The sequence below is a fragment of the Podarcis raffonei genome, chromosome 17 (genome assembly GCF_027172205.1).
Source record: "Podarcis raffonei isolate rPodRaf1 chromosome 17, rPodRaf1.pri, whole genome shotgun sequence".
In the NCBI taxonomy this organism is placed as follows: Eukaryota; Metazoa; Chordata; class Lepidosauria; order Squamata; family Lacertidae; genus Podarcis; species Podarcis raffonei.
The window spans coordinates 2,760,502-2,784,586 of NC_070618.1; the positions used below are offsets into that span (position 1 = coordinate 2,760,502).

The following is a 24,085-nucleotide window of genomic DNA, read 5'->3' on the forward strand; positions in this document are numbered from 1 at the left end:
ACTGTGAATAAAAGGTGGCTGGGCTCATTGTCTCGGGGTTTGGGGGGCAAGAGGTGACAAAACTGATTTCCAGTAAGTGCCCCCCTTTATTTCCATAACAAGTCCTTGAGTCTGTACTCTGAATGGTGACACCAGAGACCTAGAAGGTGCAGGGCTTGCCAGTCCAACCCCTGCACAGTCTCATCAGGGCTGACCTTAAGGCAATTGGAGCAATTGGGCTCCATGGGCTGCTCCTAAGGGGGCCCCTGCACCAGGGCAATCTAGATGGATTTTATTTATAAGATTTTGCAGACTTTGGCTGTGAACTGGGGCCCTACAAAAAAAATTAATCAAGTTGTGCCCCATTGGCTAGCCCTGAGTCTAATAGTTGCTGGGCCTGAGTTGCCCTGCCCTTGCATGAAGTCTTGGGTTTGCAATTTTGGGAGGGGGGAGACTGCCCGCTGGGGAGAGAAAGGGCTGGCAAGGCCCCCTAGATTTAGAGGCCCTAGGCTTCAGCCTACTTAGCCTATACATAAATCCGGCACTGCCTTTCCTGCTATGGCTGGGGGAAATGCAGGAAACCAGATGGACATCATCTGTGAATGCTCCAGAGCAGACTCCATATGCGGAGTAGTAAACGTAATGCATTTGGGAGTCAAAACCAGAACAACGATTGTGGTATTTTCACTTGATGCAACAAAAGCATTTGACAAACTTGAATGGTCTTTCCTTTCACCAGCTTTTGAAAAAAATGTGAATGCAGAATACATTTCAAAGCATGTGGCATAGACTGGCTTAATGCAGGGGAGTGGTGGGAGGCAGCAGCTGAGGAACCCCAGGGCAAGAAGATTCAGAGCCAGGGGATTGGTGGTAGCATGATGATGAATGATCAGAGGGAGAAGAGGGAGCAGACTGGGAGGAGGAGGTGTCAGAAGAGGCAACAGAGTCTAGTGAGCAGGAAGAGGTTGTGGCACATGGTTGTTCAGACTCAGAGGCAGGAGAAGAGGGGGGCCAGAAGACAGAGATTAGGTAGGCTGCTGAAGAATCTAGGGAGGATCCCCCTATTGCAGTTCCCCTTCTCCCTGGTCTCCCAGAACACACAGAGGAAGAAGAGGGAAGAGGAAAATTGTAGGCTGAATTAGTCTCTGAATGAAAATAACGCACCATAGAGGTATTCTGAGGTAAAAAACCTGCCAAATTACAGAAAAATAAGTTCAAGGAGACGGGTATGTGAAGCACATTCAAAGCTGATTTTGCAGGTGGCAGGAGAGAATTCATAGGGATTCACTTCTTCCTTCCCTGTGGTTTTGTGGGTAATGTTTTTATTATGAAAACAGCATACATCAAAGAGGTACTTGAGCTAAGTGCAGGTGCTGGGGAAGTATGGTGAATTAGGGGTGGGGTCTTCAGATTTCTTTTCTGCTCAGTTGGCACCAAAAGTCAGAAAATAAATGCAAAATTGATTTGACAGGAATGGATGCACAGAGGCAGATGAACTAGAATGTCCAGCATTTTCCACTAGCAGAAGGAGCAAAGTGAACAGGAGCAAACAAGAACAATGTGACTGGTGAGCCCTGATCAATTCATTCCCTCTGGTTAGAAGATGTTGTTATTGTTTAGTCGTTTAGTCGTGTCCGACTCTTGGTGACCCCCTAGACCAGAGCACGCCAGGCACTCCTGTCTTCCGCTGCTTCCCGCAGTTCAGTCAGACTCATGCTGGTAGCTTCGAGAACACTGTCCAACCATCTCGTCCTCTGTCATCCCCTTCTCTCTTTCCCAACATCAGGGTCTTTTCCAGGGAGTCTTCTCTTCTCAGGAGGTGGCCAAAGTCTTGGAGCCTCAGCTTCAGGATCTGTCCTTCCAGTGAGCACTCAGGGCTGATTTCCTTCAGAATGGAGAGGTTTGATCTTCTTGCAGTCCATGGGACTCTCAAGAGTCTCCTCCAGCACCATAGTTCAAAAGCATCAATTCTTCGGCGATCAGAAGAAGATAGACCTATCAATAACAACAGCGTCTCCCCTGTCTCCACCCTGGCATTTCCCCTGATGAGAAATGTTTACAGACGCACCATCTGCACACTTTTCTTAACATCTGAATCTCCCCAAATTACTTTGGAGGTCCCCACTCTGGACTGATCCTTCTGTGACTAAGACAAGTGACACCCCTAGTATTTAATTGTGTATAGGGATTGAGTATTAAAATAAGGGGTTTCTTTGTCCTTTTCTTCCCCAAATCTTTGATAAAATTAAAACCAGAGTGTCCCAACTGGAAGGTGAGACACTTAAATGAGAGGCAGTGGACTCTCCTTCCTTTTAAGCAGAGGTTGGATGCCCATCTGTCTTGTGTGATTTATTTGAGATTACTGCATTGCAGGAGGTTGGACTCGATGACTCTCAGGGTCCAACTTTCCAACTCTACAGTTCTATGATTCTATGACCTACTTCCCACCCCAGCCATTTTAAGAACTAAACTAGAGGTTCGTGATGATTTCCCTGGGTGTAAGCAGACTCTGAGGTTAAGGTCACCCTGTTAACTTCCCCAAGTGCTTACCAGAATAAGGAACATGGTCATGCCAGTTTCATGAAAGGATTTATAGGGCTATACTGGCATCTAGTGGGAGCAGCATGCAAGACCTGGATTTTCCTAACAATTCCCTCTTTAATGATGCAGGAAATTAAACGAAGCTGAATGGCAGGCAAATAACACAGACCACAAACCAGAGGAAGAATAAAAATGTAGTGGAGAAATGAAAACTTAGTTCAGATGCACCAGCAGTTGTATAACCCGTTAGATTTACATACACCAGACTAGCAAAGGGGGAGAATTTTGATTCATTTCCCATTTATAGGCAAACCTACTTTACAAAACAATATGAGAACCGAAACACAACCATCCTTCGAAATCTGCCCTTCTCTGAATTTTGCAAGTCGAGTGATGTGTACAAAATTGTATATGCTGGAATGAAATGCAGATATTCCTGAAAATAACATGCAAAAGTGCATTATTATAGGGGGATTATGCTCTTATTCTTATGTTGATGCTTGTGTTTAAATAAATCAGTGTGCTTTGCACTGCATTCCAGTGTTGGTGCAGTGGTTAGAGTGTCAGACTAGGCCCCGGGAGACCCGGGTTCATATCCCCACATGGCCACGAAGATCACTGGGTGACCTTGGACTAATCACTGCCTCTCAGCCTAACCTACCTCACAGGGCTGTTGTTGGCATTAAATGATATGGGGGGGGGGAACCATATAAGCCACCTCAAACTCCTTGGAGAATAAGGAAGGACATATCGGTGGTAAATAATTTTGTTACAGCCTGAATTATTTTGACAATTTACCATCTGAGAAGGATTCCAGAACTATGGAATGCGCACCTAGTGTGTGGCGTAGCAGAACTGTTTCGTTACAAGAGCACATTCAGACCAGCACAAACAGTCCAAAGTTTACTAGAAAGTTAAGCTTTAATCTTTTGCGGTGATGTATTCAATTTGAAATGTCCCCTCAGCCAAACACAAATCAAGGACTGGCTGTGTTCACAAAGGGATAGCACGACATTCAGTTGAAAATCTGCACTGAAGCAATGGTCTAGCTTGCTGGTGTTGCTCACACTAAAGGCAAGTAATTTTTTACCTGAGGTTGTTTGTGGGCAGTGGGCGGTGGGCGGTGGATAAAGGTTGTTATTTAAAAATCTGTGGCTGGATTCAGCACTTGCTTTCTCCCAATAATTATTAGATTTGCAGTGGAAGGACACACCTCTACATTTCGGGTGTGAATTGATGTGCAATGTGACTCACTCACACATGCAAATTACTCCCTTCCTTTGCCACCATATGTGATTTGTTCCAAGGCTGTAATTTAAATTATTTCAGTGTTTTATTAGATAAAGACCATTTGGTTCAGGTGGGTTTTAATTTTGGTATTCTAAGCGGACTCTGTTCTAATTACGGTATATTATATGACTTTTAGGAGACTTATGAAGGCAACTCTTCATAGAGAAGTTTTCAATGTTTGATGTTTTGTTATGTTTTTATATTTTGCTGGAATAGATGATATTATTATTGTTATTGTTATTCCATTCATTGCCCTGATATAAATAATGTTCTCTGAAGGCACACTGCCTGCCCCCCCCCGCAACCGGACAGCACCTCTGGGCAGAAAGCACATAGAATCCTGTCTCTTCCAGCTAATCTGCACAGATCAGCTGAGAAGAGGGGCGGGGACTGTGTGACTGTGCATGTCTGTAAGAACATTTCCCCATCAAGCCAACTTCAGGACTCTCATTTATAGCCTGTACTTGTCATAATTATCTTCTCTCCACTGCAGCTTTGATTTAAGATGGCCCTGGTCTGTTTGTCGGACTTTGAGGCATATGCTAAGCAGCATCTCCCCAAAGATGCCTGGGAGTTTTTTGCCGCTGGCGCTGATGAATGTAGTACCCTGGAAGAAAACCTCAAGGCATTCAAAAGGTATGATAAAGGCTCACCTTTGGCGAGTGGAAGGTTAAAGGTAAAGGTAAAGGGACCCCTGACCATTAGGTCCAGTCGTGACCGACTCTGGGGTTGCGGTGCTCATCTCGCTTTATTGGCCGAGGGAGCTGGCGTACAGCTTCCGGGTCATGTGGCCAGCATGACTAAGCCGCTTCTGACGAACCAGAGCAGCGCACGGAAACGCCATTTACCTTCCTGCCGGAGCGGTACCTATTTATCTACTTGCACTTTGATGTGCTTTTGAACTGCTAGGTTGGCAGGAGCTGGGACCGAGTAACAGGAGCTCACCCCGTCGCGGGGATTCGAACCGCCGACCTTAGCACTCATATTAAGATGGTCGCTCACGTGAGGCATTGTGGACTGGCCAGATTGGGCTGGGTTGAAATCTTACGCCAGACATTGGCGGTGCAAGCAGGTCCGGATTTAGGTTTGATGAGGCCCTAAGCTACTGAAGGTAACGGGGCCCTTTATATGTCCAGGTGTCCTTTGTCAACAACAAATTGTCACTGTTTTTTGAGTTGAATATATGCTATATGCATGGAAATGAGCAAACCAGTGATATTTTAGGGAGCAGGCTAGCAGGCAGGGCCCTTACTTACATCATAGGAGTCTACGCAACACAAAACACTGTTGCTGTATGTAGGTTTTATTTTATTTCTTTTTTATCTTATATTTTGGAAATGTACATCCAGGTTTTTTTTCCCTTTCATTTTTTTGGGGGGACCCAAGAGAGTGGGGCCCTAAGCTATAGCTTGTTTAGCTTATACGTAAATCCGGCACTGGGTGCAAGCATTCACGTGCATTTCTTTCCACCGACTGACTTCGTTAAACTCAGTCACAAATGGCTGATCTAGTATCTATCGAAACAGAAGTCTGATCTGGGAAAGTGAATTGTTTGCAGCAAAATTGGGAGGAACTGATGCCTCTGTATGCCACAAAGTTTTGTTTTCAGTACTACATTCTAGTTCTCACACACTTGTGTGGCCCAGTGCAGCTATTGCAGTAGTGTGGCTGGATCTGAACTTGCAGATGTGTCAGAGTTGTTCCACGCCTTGCAGCCAGATCCCATTTCTACTGCAACAAAATGTGAGACACTCAAGAAATCTCATACCGTCTACCCAGTGGGCAGGGGGGGGGGACACACAATAGCAAGCATTTCAAGCCTCTGAACACCCACACAAGCGCTTTCTCCAAGTGCCTGGTGCTTTCTGGGGACAGATGCAGGAATAGCCTCCCCCCCCAGGGGCGGAGGAAGGGAGGGGTGGGGGGGCGGGCTGCCCCAGGTGTCACCATGGAGCGAGGTGACAAAATGTCGGGAGGCACTCACCTGCAGTGTGCCCGAGGCACGCGTCTCTCCTGGAAGTGATTCAGTGACTTAGGTGCCCACAGACTCTGCGCTGCCCCAAACGGTCTGCCCTCCCCCCCCCCAGCTGAGTGGGAGGAGGCAGGCAGACGCCTCCGAAGACCTACTGTTACCGGAAAAATCCAAGGGCTCCCTTGGACAAAAATAAATACACCAACCAGGATAACTTGGAGCAAAGCAGCAGCCTGTAGGCTTGGCTTTTATTGAACTGTTGCAACAGGGTGTTCCCCTCACTTGCAGGAGAGAGGAAAGACACAGAAAAATGGTGTGCAAGGTCTTATAAAAACTTTTGAAATTCCCACCCTGTAGATCAAGACCACCACCAGAAACATTATACATACATCACAGAAAGGAGGGGTTGAGGGAGGAGTTGTGGTGGTAACCTGAGTGTCCTGTCACCTGGCTGGTTCCCTTCTCCCCCTCCCCATGAGTCATTTTCAGAAGACAAAAGGTAGTCGCAGTTTCCTGCCCCCTGAGCGAAGATCTGATCATTGTCCTTTGTTCCAGTCCATGCTGAATCCACTCCCATATGCAAGTTCTTTGTGATCTTGATTGTCTTCTGTCTAGGACCATCAGGGTTGGCATAGCAACTGGGCAGGGCTCCTGTGGATGTGCTGGGCTGGCCTGTATCAAACCTTCCCCATTTTGTAGTCCTTCCTTCATGGAGTAAAATAAAAGTGGAACAGTGCAGATCCGATGTATGGTTGATTTTCTATGAATTTATAACAGAAGCATAGCGTATGTAGTGTGTGGGTGTGAGTGTGTGTGAAGTTTGTACAAACTGAATGATTGGGGGGGTTCCTGCTACACTACGGAGTGTCCTGCCCCAGCCCGTCCTGTGGTTGGCTGGGGCCCCGCCCTCACAGGCAGCTGGCACCGCCCCTGGGCGCAAGGCACGCACACCGCCCCAGGCACCTGATCAGCTTGCTCTGCCGCTGCTCCCCCACCCCTGAAATATCATTGTGTTTACATTGAAAAGGGCCTTTTCACAGTCCAATGAAACCAGCTGCTTGTGCCCTTTGTGTCCTCATGAGAGAAGTTCCAAAAAGGTTGAACTCTCAATAACTCTAGTTTGATCGCAAGGATTATATTAAGTTGCAGTTGGACATAGCAGTCGACACAGAGATTTCTCCAAGTGGTTCTTTATAGTAAGCTGGAACTGAACTGAACAGCAACCAGCTCAGCCGGCCTGCTTTTATAGGCAGCCGGCGGTCAACATTGTAGCAACAACAACCCAGGGTTTCCTGCCTAAATTAACTGACGTGGACCTGAGTGAAAACTATCTACAGTATCCCCCTGCTGGCCCAGGGTGAGAACGTCAATACATAACAGATTAGATTCACCCCTGACTCCAGTATAGCTTTTTCACCATTCAGCAAAGCACCTAATTCCATGTGACAGTAACAATATAATTAGCAATCTCTGTAGTATTTAATTGTTACAGATCCCCCCCCCCCACAATTGCTATCAAGATTGCAATGTGCAAGTAGTCAGACTCCTCAGTCAGAGTCTCCACAAATTCTCCCTAAACACACACACACACACACACACACACACACACACACACACACATTGTGGGGTAATAAACATTAATGGTTAATGCTAATTTTTCTTATTTTTTCTAATGCTAATTGCCACACTGATACTTATCACACCATTTTCCAAGTGGAGCAGAACACGTAAGGATGGTTTGTTGCTGGTTTTTCAATAGAAAAATAAAATAAAATGTCCATTATTTAATCAACCATGCGTTTTGTACTTTTGCTAATGTGGAAATCTTTATGAACGTATCCTGAATAATACATTTCCCCCTGTTTTTGTTATTTATTATACTTGTTCTCCACAAGATCTCCACAAAGTTATCTAATTTATATTACTCTTAATAATAATTATAATGAGGATTTTATAATTGAATGCAAAACAGGAAAAAAACAAAGTTACATTAACAAATTAACAGAACTTAACATAAGGCAATACTAGAAATATTTGAGCGCTGTGTCCTTAGAATAAAGCGGTTCACGCACTGATTATAAGCCAGCTTATTATATATGTTTTATATTCACTTGGGGGATGTTGGAATATTCCAGAAACTTGGTAATTGGTCTTGAACAGGTTGCTAGGCAACAGGAAAAGTCTGCCCAGCAACAGGAGACTATATTAAGGGCATATGATTAACAAGGGTCAGAGTGTAGAGAGTTAAAAGTGTCAGTGTACAAATGAGCGTGAGTCAGCATTAGGTCTTTTATTTGTTATTTTATTTGTATCAGACCCATGTAAATTATTGTAAATAATAAAGATACTCAATTAAAAAGGAAACTCTGCTGCAAGTTTTTCAAAAGAAGAAAAGCCAAGAGCAGCTTTTCAACAGGGGAAGGGCAATATAGGATATTCTCCATCAAAAGGGATACCTGAGTTGTTTAGTTGTCAGGATGAACGGCTGAATTAGATTAGATTGACAGGGCTTCCGCCAGCAGAAGTAACACCTGCCAGCTCTGCTGTTTCAGCTCTTTCTAGAGTGGGAATGTTCAGAGTGGCAGGAGAGGATATATTGTTGATTAATAGCCTTCCTAACTTGCGCTAGCAAGTTCCTTTACTCAGCAGAGTCCATTCCCCTTTACACGGCAGAAAACTAGTTGCAAACTCGTGTGAGTTTCTTAAGACAATACGCAATTCAATCTGGCTTGTCCAGACTGAAATGTGTTCTAATATTTTCCTGGTAAGACACCTTCAATCCCTCCTAAAATAATAAAGACACTGCAGTTTTATTCATAAGCAATAAAAAGAAAGTTTACTCACAATCAGGCAGAGCACAGTGTGATCCCCAAAGGCAGCCTTTAGGCTTAAAGTTACAAACCTGTACAAACAGGTTTACCCCAAAGGGAGATGACCTGGGGGACTGCTTGGCTGGCAGCCAGCAGTTCATTCCAGAAAGTTGACAGGATGAAAGGAAGGTGGAAAAGAGAGAGAGTGGCAGCATGCCTTGGCCTTTTACCAAGTCTGGAAAGGTCACACCCACCCACTAGTCACATGCAAGGACGGATGCTCCACGCCAGGAGGAACAGGAAGTTTCGACTGGCTGAACCAAACATTCCCTTGCATGTCCACTCTAGCAAAACGAGGAATGTTGTACTTGACTGCTCCCAGTGCATTACATCCCACATCTAATTCTTCCTGCAGGATTTGCTTTCGCCCACGCGTTCTGCGCGACATGTCTGCAATGGATACAAGGACCACCATCCTTGGCACTGAAATCAGCTTCCCTGTGGGAATTGCTCCCACCGGCTTCCATAGGTTGGCTTGGCCAGATGGAGAGCTGAGCACAGCGAGAGGTATGCCGGGGTCTCCTTCTTTCTTGCTGAGAAACAGTGGTTGGGCACACAGGGCAGCTGAAAGTGGATTTAGCGCATCATCCCGTGCGCGCATGTTTTTCCATGTCATCCACACAGCACGGTCCTTATCCAAGCGGCAGCTGTGCCACACACGGACTTGCCTCTGAATCCAACCCTGGTTTCCCCTTCCCCTCAAGCTAGCTGCCTTGCCTTAGAATCAAGTGCCTTTCAAGTTTATCAGGTCGTATTAAGGCTTTTAAAACACTCTGCAAAAAGGCAAGCCTGAAATTTCACTTTGGAGAGGTCCGGAGAGGACCTCGTCAGAGCACAACAGGGAAATCGGTCAGCAATGTGTACAGCTCAGTCTTGTAGGGAAGACTGTAGCTCTCTTCAGCAATACAAAGATTGCACCCACAGCGCCAGATTTAGGGCGGGGCGGTTCCACTGCAAAGGGCACCAAGCCAAGGGGGCACAAAATTGAGAAGATCCATAACAGAGAAGATCAATTTGGGGGAGCCAAATTTTAGCCTTGCACACGGCGCCATATTACAAAAGATGGAGAAGACAGAATGAGTGCAGTTTAGCAGAGACTTGGCTGCTAATACTTCCGCATGTCTGAGAACATTTAATTCCCCCTTCTCTCTCTCTCTTTTAATATATAATTTTTATTAAATTTTCTGTTTTACAGTTAATAATAATAATAATAATAATAATAATAATAATAATAATAATTTATTATTTATACCCCGCCCATCTGGCTGGGTTTCCCAGCCACTCTGGGCGGCTTCCAAAAGAATATTAAAATACTGTGATACATCAAACATTAAAAGCTTCCCTAAACAGGGCTGCCTTCAGAAGTCTTCTAAAAGTCTGGTAGTTTAAAATACTCATTTTACATCCTTAAGATATCAATGACTTCCGTGGTTCATTTTACATCTCATAAATCCCTGCATATTTTACAAAAACTATACCATTCAGTAGTCCATTATTGCATCCATCAAAACTTGTTTACGCTGTTGAATTTACCTTAATGCTGCCAGCGTTTTCAGCTGGACACAATTATTTCCCTTATATATTCAATAAACGTTTTCCAATCTTCTTTAAACATATGTCCTTCTTGTTCTATATATTAATATGCGAGTTGTGCATATTCTGTCAACTTAAGTTGCCATTCTTCTTTAGTTGGGATCTCGCTCGTTTTCCATTTGGGGGCTAACAAAACACAGGCCACAGTAGTGGCATACATAAATAACCCTTTTTTGAAATTCCCTCTTTTCGCTGTCAATGGCACCATTCCACCATTCGTGCTCTGTAAGGAAATAAAATAAACAAATAACAGGAATTAGTGAACTGACCCACTAATCATGGCTGCTTTAGCTGAGATTCCCACATAGCAGGGGGCTGGATTAGAAAAACTGTGTGGTCCCTTCCAACTCAACAGTTCAATAATTCTATGAGCCAAAGCAGCCAAACCCAGTAATGATGATGATGATAATAATAATAATAATAATAATAATAATAATAATAATAATAATTTATTATTTGTACCCCACCCATCTGGCTGGGTTTCCCCAGCCACTCTGGGTGGCTTCCACAGAGACCAAAAATACACTAAAATGTCACACATTAAAAACTTCCCTGAATGTCTTCTGAATGTCAGGTAGTTGTTTATTGCTTTGACATCTGATGGGAGGGCGTTCCACAGGGCGGGCGCCACTACCGAGAAGGCCCTCTGCCTGGTTCCCTTTAGCTTTGCTTCTCGCAATGAGGGAACCGCCAGAAGGCCCTCCGCGCTGGACCTCAGCGTCCAGGCAGAACCCAGCATACTAGGCTCAGATTTTCCTTCCCCCATCCCCATATTTTTCCAAAGCGGCAGAAGCAATGAATACATGCTACATTGCCAGCTCCTATGCCTCTTGCTCCGTGGATGAGATTGCTGCTGCTGCGCCTGCTGCTCTCCGGTGGTTCCAGCTCTACATCCACCGGGACAGAACCATCTCGGAGCAACTGGTGCGGAGGGCAGAGGCAGCTGGTTTCCGGGCCCTGGTGCTCACAGCTGACGTGCCCTACACGGGGAAGAGGCGCGACGACATCCGCAACGACTTCCGGTTCTTGTCTGCTGTCAAGCTGAAGAACTTTGAAGGCGCCTTCGAGGTTTGTTTGTTTGTTTGTTTGTTTTTTAAAAAATTATTAGCAATTCAACAACATCAAACCCTCCCCCCCTCCCCCAAAGACTTCCCTTAGTTCCTCTTTCTGAATTCTCAACACATATTATTCTCTGCATGTTACAAAATTATACAAATCCTTACATCTTCTGTCTGCCATGTTATCAATCAATAAATTTGTGTATGTTTATTCAAAATAATAATAATAATAATAATAATAATAATAATAATAATAATAATAATTTGTGTACGCTTATTCATAATAATAATAATAATTTATTTATATCCCGCCCTCCCCAGCCAAGGCCGGGCTCAGGGCGGCTAACAACAATAAAATAATACAACATTCTAAAATCATTTCATTAAAAAATGATTTCATTAAAACCTGCCAAGGAGTCAAATTCATTTTGTTGTCCTTTTAAGTAATTTGTGAAAAGTTCCCATTTTTGTTTAAAGTCACAGTTGTCCTTATCTCGCAGTTTATATGTCAATTTAGCCAGTTCTGCATAGTCCATCAGTTTTTCTTGCCACTGTTCTTTTGTCGGGATTTCCTCATTCTTCCATCCTTGCGCTATCAAGACCCTTGCCGCTGTTGTCGCATACATAAATAAATTCTTTATTTTCCTTGGCAGGTCTTGTCCTACAATCCCTAACAGAAATGCTTCTGGTTTTTTAACAAATGTCATTTTGAACATTTTCTTCAGTTCATTGTATATCATTTCCCAAAATTCCCCTGCTTTCAAGGTCTGTAAAGCCTTAGCGGAATCCCCTACAAAAGCTTTCTAGGGAATGGGCAGAGTAACTTGGGACATCCACACCATTGTGGAGAGACAGCCAGCAAGGTGTGGGCAGTGCCAGGCTGGACATTGGGACAAGGCAGCGAAGTGTGTTTGGGATGGCACAAAACGGTATGTAACCTGAAGCGTCTGTAACCTGAGGTACCACTGTATGGAAGTCCTGGGCTGCCCAGATGACAAGACCTGCCCTCTCGGTCTCACTGATTTGGTCCAAAGGAAAGCAGAGCAATATTTTTGGCACCAGCTGGGCTGCAGGAGTTGCAGTAAGGAAGCATACAAGGCACCATCCAACCGTCTTAGGGACTCCACTCCAGATATGTGTAGGGCTTGCTCCTGAGCCGTTTCTTCTCCCGAAGAAATCCTGCAAGGCAGCAGAGGTTGAGCATCAGAGTTTTCCTTCTCCGAGATGGGCTACCTTTCTAAAGTTGACTAGCCCCATCTGCCCCTCACTTCCCTCTGCACCACATGCAGAAATTGCCTTTTGGACCATTGGACACCCTGTTGGTCTCATCTGCTCAAGGCAAGGGTTATGCAGCCCAAAACAAACAGAAGCTTTCTTGGCTCTGTGAGGCCTTGGAGTTGCTGCACTCTTGCTGGCGTCCACTGGAGGACAGACAAGGGAAAGGAAAACAATCAAATATTTTTTAACCTGGAGGGAAGGGGATCGTTGCTTCCCTCCTAGCTCAAATTTCTGTCACTCCCGCTGGGATGGATGCTCGCGTCTCTGAGGCCTTCTCAGTCAACAGCTTTCAGGGGCTCTTAGCTTCCTGCCTGTCTTGGATAGCAGTCTCTCCTGCTCCTGTAAAGCAAACAGAGCAGGTTCCTTATAAAAGCACCATACGAAGGGATGGTGATGACAGAAGAAGAACTTTGAACACCACAGAAGTTCAGAATAAAACAAATGCCTTTCAGACCAGAGAGGGAGTAAGAAATTTCAAAGGATGGAGAATGGGAGGACACATAACCAATCCCATCCTCGTTGTTGTTGTTTAGTCATTTAGTCGTGTCCGACTCTTCGTGACCACATGGACCAGAGCACTCCAGGCACTTCTGTCTTCCACTGTCTCCTGCAGTTTGGTCAAACTCATGCTGGTAGCTTCGAGAACACTGTCCAACCATCTCGTCCTCTGTCGTCCCCTTCTCCTTGTGCCCTCCATCTTTCCCAGCATCAGGGTCTTTTCCAGGGAGTCTTCTCTTCTCATGAGGTGGCCAAAGTCTTGGAGCCTCAGCTTCAGGATCTGTCCTTCCAGTGAGCACTCAGGGCTGATTTCCTTCAGAATGGAGAGGTTTGATCTTCTTGCAATCCATGGGACTCTCAAGAGTCTCCTCCAGCACCATATTTCAAAAGCATCAATTCTTCGGCGATCAGCCTTCTTTATGGTCCAGCTCTCACTTCCATACATCACAACTGAAAAAACCATAGCTTTTACTATACGGACCTTTGTTGGCAAGGTGATGTCTCTACTTTTTGAGATGCTGTCTAGGTTTGTCATTGCTTTTCTCCCAAGAAGCAGGCGTCTGTTAATTTTGTGGCTGCTGTCACCATCTGCAGTGATCATGGAGCCCAAGAAAGTAAAATCTCTCACTGCCTCCATTTCTTCCCCTTCTATTTGCCAGGAGGTGATGGGACCAGTAGCCATGATCTTCGTTTTTTTGATGCTGAGCTTCAGACCATATTTTGTGCTCTCCTCTTTCACCCTCATTGAAAGGTTCTTTAATTCCTCCTCACTTTGTGCCATCAAGGTGGTGTCATCTGCATATCTGAGGTTGCTGATATTTCTTCCGGCAATCTTAATTCCCACTAGGGATTCATACCCTTATAAGGGTATGTTACATACCCTCCCACATTTCGGGAGGGCAAAGCAGGACCCTGCCCATCCCCTGCACCATCCCATCCGCCCACCCCAATCTCTGCTCTCCTTCGCCCCCCCCCCCGTCCGTCCCATCTCCACCCCAGGATGAAGGCAACAATGGAAGCTGCCATATATCAAGTCAGTTCATCTCACTCAGTACTGTCCAAACTGACTGGCAGCTGCTCTTTGGGGCTTCAGATGGGGCCCTACCAGGAGATACGAGGGACTGAACCTGGCGCCTTCTGCATGCAAAACAGATGTACAACGAGAAATTCAGCCAAAGGAAAGAATATAGAATACAGTCGTACTTTGGAAGCCGAACGCCTTGGGAGTCAAACATTTTGGCTCCCAAACGCCGCAAACCCAGAAGTGAGTGTTCTGGTTTGCGAACGTTCTCTGGAACCCAAATGTCCAGAGTGGCCTCCAATTGGCTGTAGGAGCTTCCTGCAGCCAATCAGAAGCCACACTTTGGTTTCCGAACATTTTGGAAGTCGAAAGGACTTCCGGAACAGATTCCATTCGACTTCCAAGGTATGACTGTATAGCCAAGCCTGACCTCACTGCCAGAGGGGTAATAAGAGGCCATACAGCAAAAGGCTCCATATTTGTTCAATATATCAATACCATATTGGCGCAAATATGTCACACCTGAATATAAGCCGCAGCTTTAAAACTGGAGGGGGGGAAGAAAAAATACCCAAATATAAACCACTCCCTTCCTCGCTGCTCCTGGCTTCATACTGGGGGGGGGGCGCTGTGTTGCCATCGGCCTTTCCCCTTCCTCTCTCTCTCCCTTCTCAGCCTTGGAGGAGAGGGTGGGGAACTGCACGCCGTGTGGGCACCGCTTTGCTGCATTCCTGGCTGTATACCGTAAGGTCACAAATATAACCCAAACTTTAACTTTTCATGGTCAGAATTTGGGGGGAAGTATGGCTTATATTCAGGCCAATATGGTATACAGTGGAACCTTGGGTTGCAGATGTAATCCATGATGGAGGCACATCCGCAACCCGCAGCGTTCGTAACCTGCAGCTCCGCGTCTGCGCACACGCGTGACACAATTTAGCGCTTCTGCGCATGCGCAAGCGGCAAAACCCGGAAGTAGCCCTTTCTGGTACTTCTGGGTTTCACGCAGTCCGCAACCTGAAAACGCATAACCCAAAGTGTCTGTAACCTGAGGTACCACTGTATATTTGTTTCACAGCCTTTACATAGTGCTTGATTGTAACAAAACCTCAAAATGTTTATGGCAAAGCCTAGCAGGAGAGGGATCTGTTTAAGAGTTGCACCAACAGTGTGAGCAACAGTGACGCTCCCTTTTGCTCCTCTCCTTCAGAGTAAAGACTGTTCAGAATATGGGGTGCCTGCTGGCAGCATCGACCCCTCTGTCACTTGGAATGATATCTCCTGGCTACGGAGAGTGACACGCCTACCGCTCATCATCAAGGGAATTCTGACAAAGGAAGATGCAGAGCTGGCCATGAGCCATGGAGTCCAAGGGATTATTGTGTCCAACCACGGAGGAAGACAGCTGGATGGGGCACCTGCAAGTGTAAGGGGCAGGTCATTATCTATCACACTTAACATGTGCAAAACTGTTCATGTCCACAGCTGTGGTTTACTTGGTTGTGTGCACCGATGCAAAGGAGCAGGATATCAATTGAATCATTCAAAAGATAAATGAATAACCAAACAATTAAACCCCTGTGTTGCAAACAATTAACAGTGATATCCAAGGCAACACAATGACCAAGTACAACAATGCAATATCAATATAAACTCTTTATATAGTCTATACGGAACATGGAACAATATGAGAAACCAAATAAACAGAAATCTTATAAATCTCTGAAAGTCACTAAATGTACACTCTTGATGGATTCCCTTGAAAACATAGAACCAAATAAACACAAGTCTTGTAAGTCTCTGAAAGTCTTTGTAGACTATGCAAGTCTCTGAAAGAAGCAATGGGTCAGATTCTTATCTGATGAAACAGACGTAGCGAACATCATTTCAATCATTCATTTGCGGTATCCTTCTGCTGTGCTGAAGAAGAATTCTGCGAAACAGTGGGGATGTCCGGAAACACTGTTCACTACGTCTGTTTGTGGACCACTTCAGCAGCGTTGGACGTCATAAAACAAAGCTTTAACGGCTTGTTTTCATCAGATAAGAATCTGACCCATTGCTTCTTTCAGAGACTTACATAGTCTATGAAGACTTTCAGAGACTTATAAGACTTATGTTTATTTGGTTCTGTGTTTTCAAGAGAATCCATCAAGAGTGCACATTTAGTGACTTTCAGAGATTTAAAAGATAAATGAATGCAGAAACAGTTAGGAGGAGAAAATCAGGGCAGGGGAACAAGTTGAACAGAATCATTTGTGTCTGTGCAGTATGAAGGTGGAAAACCAGCTCCTTTATTGGAGCAGGTTCAAGGCCCACAGCGTGCACAGAAGAATGTTGCATATGTGGGATAATCACCCTCATATAACCAACATGCTTAAGCCTAATGAATGCATGAAGGGGTTCATGCCATAGAGTAAACTGTCCTGCCAGGCTTAGCCAGGTCACATACCCTTATCTTGGGATTAGGGTAATCAAGCCTATTGTACCTCAGAAGTACCTGAGAAGCTTGGTGTGTGAGAAGGTCTGAGCTGGTTGCGCCAAGTTCAGCCCGTGTAGCTCTAACAAGCCTCTCTTGAGGATTTACACCAATTATTTAGGAACTTTTACCACTTTGTGACTAAACCACAGTTTGCTGCCTGTGCAGCTTTTCTAGCTGATGTACATGAACCTGACCTTTGGAGAGTTTGTAAGTAAAAAGTTTTTGAACTTACCAAACATACGGTCTTTTTCTATGCTAGGAGAAGAGAGGGACTTTGAAAGGAACTTGGAAGGGCACATTTTAAAGATCTGACGGCCTGTATTTCCATAGTTTGCTTTGCTTCATATTTTGCGATTTTAAATCTCTGTTGGGCTTCTCTCACCAAAGAGTGCCTGCCCCTGTTGTAAATAAAAATATGCCCTTTTCCCTTATGGGGTATCCAAGAGCCCATATAGAGTCCTTACATAGGTTCCCTATTGGTAGGAGAAAATAACAGAGGCCAACCAGAGAATATTGAGAAGCAAAGCAGCTAGTAAGCTTGATCTTTATTGATCTGTTGCAACAGGGTACTCCCCTCACACGCAGGAGAGGAAGAGGACCCCCAAAAATGCTGTGCAAGGGCTTATAAAGACTTTTGAAATTCCCATCCTCTAGATCAAGACCACCCCCAGAAACACTATGCATTCATCACAGAATTCTGCCCCCAAACAGAATACTCTTGGCTTTTAAATAGCTTGGCTGGACAGACTATCAATAAAATAAATAAGCAGACACTAGGTGTAGAGCCTTCGTTAATGTTTAGCAGTGCATTGGTGTGATGGTGGCAGATAGGAGTTCCAAGAGAGATCCATGTTCCAAGGATATTTGTGAAATAACAGAGGGCAAGTCTTGGTTCTTGAACATTTATGCCTCAGTTCCCATCTATGTGTTTCGTGTTTGCTTCTTTGCAGATTGATGCTCTAGTTGAAATTGTAGCCACAGTTGAAAACAAAATTGACGTTTATTTGGATGGCGGGATACGAACAGGAAGTGATGTATTGAAAGCGCTGGCGCTCGGAGCAAGATGCGTCTTCATCGGAAGGCCTGCTATATGGGGTCTGGCCTATAAGGTGAATAAATATACAGTTTGTATGCCTGAGCAACCGTTTAGGGCTTATAAGATATAGCAGAAGAAGAAGAGTTTGGATTTGATATCCCGCTTTATCACTACCCTAAGGAGTCTCAAAGCGGCTCACATTCTCCTTTCCCTTCCTCCCCCACAACAAACACTCTGTGAGGTGAGTGGGGCTGAGAGACTTCAGAGAAGTGTGACTGGCCCAAGATCACCCAGCAGCTGCATGTGGAGGAGCGGGGAAGCGAACCCAGTTCACCAGATTACGAGTCCATCGCTCTTAACCACTACACCACACTGGCTCTCAAGAAATTGCAAATGAACAGCAGTCCCTTTCAAACAAGTGACCGAAACAGGGTTTTCTGCATTGCCCTTCACATTTGCACATGGTCCATCACATCTTACCTTTGATTTTATATTGCATGCATGTTTTGGGCTCCAGTGTGGTGCATTGTTCTGCCAGTACAATCTTGATTTATCCAATAAGCTTCAGTCCAGGTACGTGTGCTATAACACCACTTTCTCAATCCGTTTCATAATTCTGATTGTTACTCTGAAGCCACATGTCACAATAAAACCCCAAAAGGCTGGGGCTACCATCTACGAGGGAGATATGTTTGCAAAATAGCAGCTTCCAAACCAACCTGCAAAACAACGTAGGGTGCTTGTGTTGCAAAATGAAGGCCCCGCTCCGTGTACAGGTTACACTCCAGTCTACGGACCAGAGGGGACAGCCATCACCATCAGTAGTGGTGGAATTATTTTCCTCTATGTTTTCAGCTGTTCTTATCTTATCTGTAAGCTGCCTTGAATCCCTGTTAGGAAAAAAGATGGGGATATAGATAAATATATAAAAGCATAATCATAGCTAATCATTTTACTAGGCTCATAGGCTATTCCCCCCCCCAAGAGCTACTGCATTTATTCATTCCAGACGGTAATAGACACCCGGAACATGGGTTATCCAGGGAGATGCAAACAAATCAAGCTATGATTGATCTAGAACCCCCCAAGCTGTTTGACAGAGCCCCCCCCCATCAACTGCCCTGGAGTCTGCTGCTCCCCTCCCCATGGTTCCATTTTGTTTTTCTTTAAAGGGGCAGCAGCATGTTAAGGTAAAGGTAAAGGTACCCCTGCCCGTACGGGCCAGTCTTGACAGACTCTGGGGTTGTGCGCCCATCTCACTCAAGAGGCCAGGGGCCAGCGCTGTCCGGAGACACTTCCGGGTCACGTGGCCAGCGTGACAAAGCTGCATCTGGTGAGCCAGCGCAGCACATGGAAACACCGTTTACCTTCCCGCCAGTAAGCGGTCCCTATTTATCTACTTGCACCTGGGGGTGCTTTCGAACTGCTAGGTTGGCAGGCGCTGGGACCGAGCAGCGGGAGCGCACCCCGCTGCGGGGATTCGAACCGCCGACCTTTCGATCGGCAAGCCCTAGGCGCTGAGGCTTTTACCCACAGCGCCACCCGCGTCCCGAGCGCCACCCGCATGTTAGCTATCAGTAAAGACGAAGCACGAGGCAGCAGACAATAACTGAGGCTTAAAGCAGGTTCTCATTCCTTTTGTATGGATGCAAAATGGCCTGCTAGATTGCAGCCCTGGTCTCTTTTGCGCCATAGCTCTTCTCTTTGCTTTATTTTTTTAACAGAGCAGTTAGCTTTCTTCCTCAGCAAAATAAGTGGCAATATTGTTTTGCTGCACTGATTCCTTGATCTCCAGGAATTGTGGAAAAAATGTAATGGAAAGCCAGCTGCAAGAGGGCGAGACAGACATACAAGCTGTTCTCAAAGCCAAGATAACGTGAATAGTTCCTTCAGTGGAGGATAAGAACCAGTGGGAGGAATTCAAGGTCGCCCTGTTATGAACATTCGGTCGGCGCCAGCACATCTTCTTGCCTGGTGGAACAACCGCCTCTCCCCCCGCATGCTGCCCTGGAGGTTCTCATGAACCCCCCTCCTGGCAATTCGGGGGTGCAGGGGGAGAAGAGGAGGCCCCATTGTGCTTATGGAAGTCCTTGCATGAGCTTGCGCTAGCAGGACCAGTTAGTTGAGTCCTGCACACTGTACAGAAGAGCATTTGATCTTTTGCATATGTGGCCCATAGGCAGAATTTTGTCTTTACCCAGGACCTCCCTACTATCCGCAAACTAGAAATTCACTGTCCTCCCTTCTTTTGCCACGCTGGCTTGAATTTCTGCTGGTAAGGCTGCATACACACCAACGCATTTGTAGTGCAAAGGCTTTTCTCAGTCCAGAATCATTAGGATTCCTCCTCAACATTCTGCTTCCAGTCTAGATCGAGCATAGATCCTGCGATCCACAAGGCCAGGTGTGGTCATTGCGTATCCTGTAACATTTTCCCGATGAAAATAGGGACGTCCTGTTCCATCATCGTCATCTTTTTGTTATTTATACCCCACCGGTCTGACTGGGTTGCCCCAACCACTCCAGGCAGCTTCCAACACACATAAAAACATAATTAAGAAAAAATTAAACATTAAAAAACTAACCTATATGGGGCTGTCTTCAGATGTTTTCTAAAGGTTGTACAGTTACTTATCTCCTTGGCTTGGGGGTTATATAACTCCATACCCTCCAACATTTCTCTGATAGAAATAGGGACGTCCTAAGGAAAAGGAGGACATTCCGGGATCAAATCAGAAACTGAGACGGCTTCTGTAAATCCAGGACTGTCCCTGGGAAATAGGGACACTTGGAGGGTCTGCGCTTAACACACATTTGAAAACCAACCCCCTGATTAGATTCTGCATGCCTTTTCCTCCCTGCACATGACCCAGGAGAGCGAAGAATGAAGCGGTGGTTGGGATCTGGGTTCGCACCCACCCACAATGCCGTTGGGCAGGTATGGAGAGAGCCACCATTGCTGGGATAACCCACATCAGTTTTAATTTGTCTTCAAATGGACACACTGGTGGGCAATGCAGAATCAAACAGCAATGATCTTTTATTTTCAGAACAAAACTAGTTTCTCAAGAAGTTCTTCTCAAGCTAAAATATGCAATAGCTCTAGACTGTGTGTGAACTATGTAGAAAAAAGAAGTACGTACTCGGTCTCCATTCTAGAATAAAATGTGGTTTGTACACAAGTTAGGGAAGAGGTATTATACTGGTATTGTGGCTCTTACAGATCTCCTGATTATGTCTGTTTTGGCCTTTAGCAATACAGTGGTAATTCAGGTTACATACGCTTCAGGTTACATACGCTTCAGGTTACAGACGCTTCAGGGTACAGACTCTGCTAACCCAGAAATAGTACCTTGGGTTAAGAACTTTGCTTCAGGATGAGAACAGAAATCGTGCAGCGGCAGCAGTGAGAAACCCCATTAGCTAAAGTGGTACCTCAGGTTAAGAACCATTTCGGGTTAAGAACGGACCTTCAGAATGAATTAAGTTCTTAACCCGAGGTACCGCTGTATGGATATGTACATACAAGGCTCACTACTTTGTAGAATTTTGTTCCCTCTATTTTGTCATATCAGTCAACATAATTGATATGTCTGTAGCCTAGATATCTGGAGCCATGCAACGGTTTGTTTCAGAGTACTGAAGGTGGCATAAAAGAGAAAGTGGAAGTCTGGCTTCCACTCTACAGCCATCCTGCTAACATTTTGTTCAAACAGTTTCTGTATGGGCTTTCATAGCGTTTCAAATGCCGGCAAAACCCGTTTGAACAGAGACAACAGTGAGACAAAAGTATAGTATACGTACAACCTAGTTGGAAAACAATTCTGAGATCCTTTTCAGCTCTCAAAAGCTGTTGTCCATATTCAGTCCATAATTTACAATATCACTGTTTCTTGGAACAGGGCGAAGAAGGACTTCGGAAAGTTCTGGAGATTTTGAAAGAGGAATTTCGTTTGTCGATGGCTCTTGCTGGTAAATCCTCCCCCTTCTCTCCGCCTTTTTCAAACACCCTCCCTTGCGGAGTGTTCCCTCAGCCTCCTCTCATCTCCCCTCTTCTTGGGAGTCCTTTGGGCAGCCACTGCTGCTGCCCCTGGTCTCTGAGCTGCCCCCTCTGCCCCAAAGAGAGGTGCCTCCTCACACTGCCCCACAGGGGTGGGACTTGTCTGTCCATTCCCAACAGCAAGGGCTGGCGGACTGGCTGGCTGGGGCTCCCTCGCCCGCTTGCTTGCTTACTCCGAGGCCGCCTCAGCTCCTGGCAATCCAGCACCCCCTGGCCAGCCCCCAGAGGCACCATTCACCTGGGGAGCTTGAAGCCAGGGCTGCTGCAACAAACAGCTGTGCAAGCCTTTGGGAGGCAGAGATGCAAGAGGGCATCAGAGGAAGTAAAGAGGGACAGAGGCCAGTTTGTCAGTTTGCATTTCTTAGTGCAGAAAGTATTGATCTGATGTGTAGAGATCTTTCCCGTTCATGATATTTGGGTTATTCCTTCCGAGAAGCTGAGTACAGCTGGCTTAAACTGGTTCTGTTATCCCTTTCCATCAAGGTCATGCTGATTATAATAGTGAGGCCAGATGGAGTCTGGGTTTCACTTTCTCTTTTATCTCTTTTCCGTCTGGTGTGGTGTTCTGTATGTAGTGTCAAGGTTTAGACTTATTATAAGTTATTGTAAGTTTAGGTTAAGTCTGCTGCAACTGGATTTCTTATGGACAGTGCCAATCCTGAATGTATTGGATTTGTGACCATTATGCTCATTTGCCTTCAGTAGCAGTCAAGCTCTGCTGGATGAAATATTACCGTATTTTCCGCTCTATAAGACACACAGACTACAAGACGCACCTAGTTTTTGGAGGAGGAAAACAAGAAAAAAAATATTCTGAATCTCAGAAGCCAGAACAGCAAGAGGGATCGCTGCACAGTGAAAGCAGCAATCCCTCTTGCTGTTCTGGCTTCTGGGATAGCTGCACAGCCTGCATTCGCTCCATAAGGTGCACACACATTTCCCCTTACTTTTTAGGAGGGAAAAAGTGAGTCTCGTAGAGCAAAAAATACGGTAATTGCTCTGGTCTATTTTGGGGGGAATCCTGCACCGTGTTTAAGTTTTAACTCTGCTAACTATAGATTGGAATCTACTCTGGATCAATATTGAGTAGAATTTCAATGACACAGCTTTGCCTGTGGCACCCCTGACCATCATTCAAGGCAGCCCACAGTGCCATGGCACCCTGGTTGAAAACCACTGGCCTATGTCATCACTTCCCACCTTGAGAGGAAATAGGGTCACCATGCCTTGGTTATCTCTTTCTCTGTATGTGAACTTCAGCTTGTAAGGAACTCTGAGCTGGTTGCTCCAGCACATACATGCGTCCATGTTGGCCAAACCTTTGCTCCCAGAGGTTCTGAAGTTGGAGGTTTCCTAGATCGGTAGGCTTTGGAGTAGGGGTCTCTGTGGCTCTATTTGCCGACAGCACATTTTTTAAATAGTTTGCCTCTTTTAATTTCCTGCAGGCTGTAGAAATGTCTCAGAAATTGGCCGCCACGTTGTTCGATATTCCAAGTTGTGAAGAACCTTCCTGCCCTGTTCATCAGTTCCAGGAAGTGACTGCAGCCCTGGACAAGCAGGCTCAGAGCAACTGGAAAGAACAAATCAGCTGCCCCCCCTCCCCCAATCAATCTCTGGCAACGTTACAGCCCCCTATATGTTTGTGGGAAGTACAGGAGGCGGCAGTCCTTCAAATACCCTGGTCCCCAAAGTGACAACCAGCACCATCTATTGGGCCCAGAGGGGAAGAAGGGGCCAATGCAGTTGATGCAGCGATGGGGCTGTTTGGTCACGTGACAAGGGATGGAAGGATCTGGCAATTTCTCTCCTCTCTGCTTCTCATTTTTCCAATCTTAAATTCAGTTTTGCACATTTCTGCAGCAATCTGCATTTAAAAAATAAATAAATAAAATCATCCACGACAATTCAACAGCATTTAATGTCAATTCCTCCTAATAAACACATTTTTGTTTGAAGTTCTGACCAGTGTATGCATTTTGCAAGCCGTTTCCCCTAAGGTAATAGGTTAATTTTACAATTATTTTCATTTGTAGGCACACTTTCCTTTCCACACTTACCTTTGAACAATCAGAATATATTAGCTAGCCAATTTACTTCCAATTTAGCCTGATTTGTATAGTACTTACTCTGTTCTTACCAGGTGCCTGATTTTTACCTGGCATAGTGGATTAAATTTATTCTCTTTGGTATGGTTTTCATTTTCTTATTATACTTATTTTAAGGGTTTTATTTTGAGGTCTATATTTTGGAATGAAAGACCTGCAATGGTGTTGCTGTTCTCATTTGTGCGTATATTGCAAAATCCAATTAAAAAAAACTTCAGAAAAGAAAGTAAACAAGTTTTCTTCAGCTGTGAAATGCAGAGTGCTTTGTTCTCTTAGTTCCTAGGTTTCACAAAGGTTTATTT

At 45.2% G+C, this 24,085-nt stretch overlaps 1 protein-coding gene across 1 annotated transcript; it reads left to right on the forward strand.

Annotated features, from left to right (window-relative positions):
- The first annotated feature begins 3,489 nt into the window (after nt 1-3,489).
- HAO2 (hydroxyacid oxidase 2) lies at nt 3,490-23,265 on the forward strand. Its single transcript, XM_053370291.1, has 8 exons — nt 3,490-3,594; nt 4,304-4,446; nt 9,008-9,159; nt 11,030-11,313; nt 15,311-15,526; nt 17,533-17,691; nt 21,521-21,590; nt 23,124-23,265. Exons 2-8 carry the CDS (start codon nt 4,316-4,318, stop codon nt 23,177-23,179), a joined length of 1,068 nt encoding a protein of 355 aa, XP_053226266.1. The 5' UTR covers nt 3,490-3,594; nt 4,304-4,315; the 3' UTR covers nt 23,180-23,265.
- The last annotated feature ends 820 nt before the right edge of the window (nt 23,266-24,085 follow it).

Bases quoted from the DNA above. Each gene is read 5' to 3' on its own strand.
- HAO2 (XM_053370291.1), top strand. From the start codon at position 4,316: ATGGCCCTGGTCTGTTTGTCGGACTTTGAGGCATATGCTAAGCAGCAT. The intron at 4,447-9,007 runs GTATGATAAAGG...TTCTTCCTGCAG, and splicing joins AACCTCAAGGCATTCAAAAG to GATTTGCTTTCGCCCACGCG. The intron at 21,591-23,123 runs GTAAATCCTCCC...AATTTCCTGCAG, and splicing joins TTTGTCGATGGCTCTTGCTG to GCTGTAGAAATGTCTCAGAA.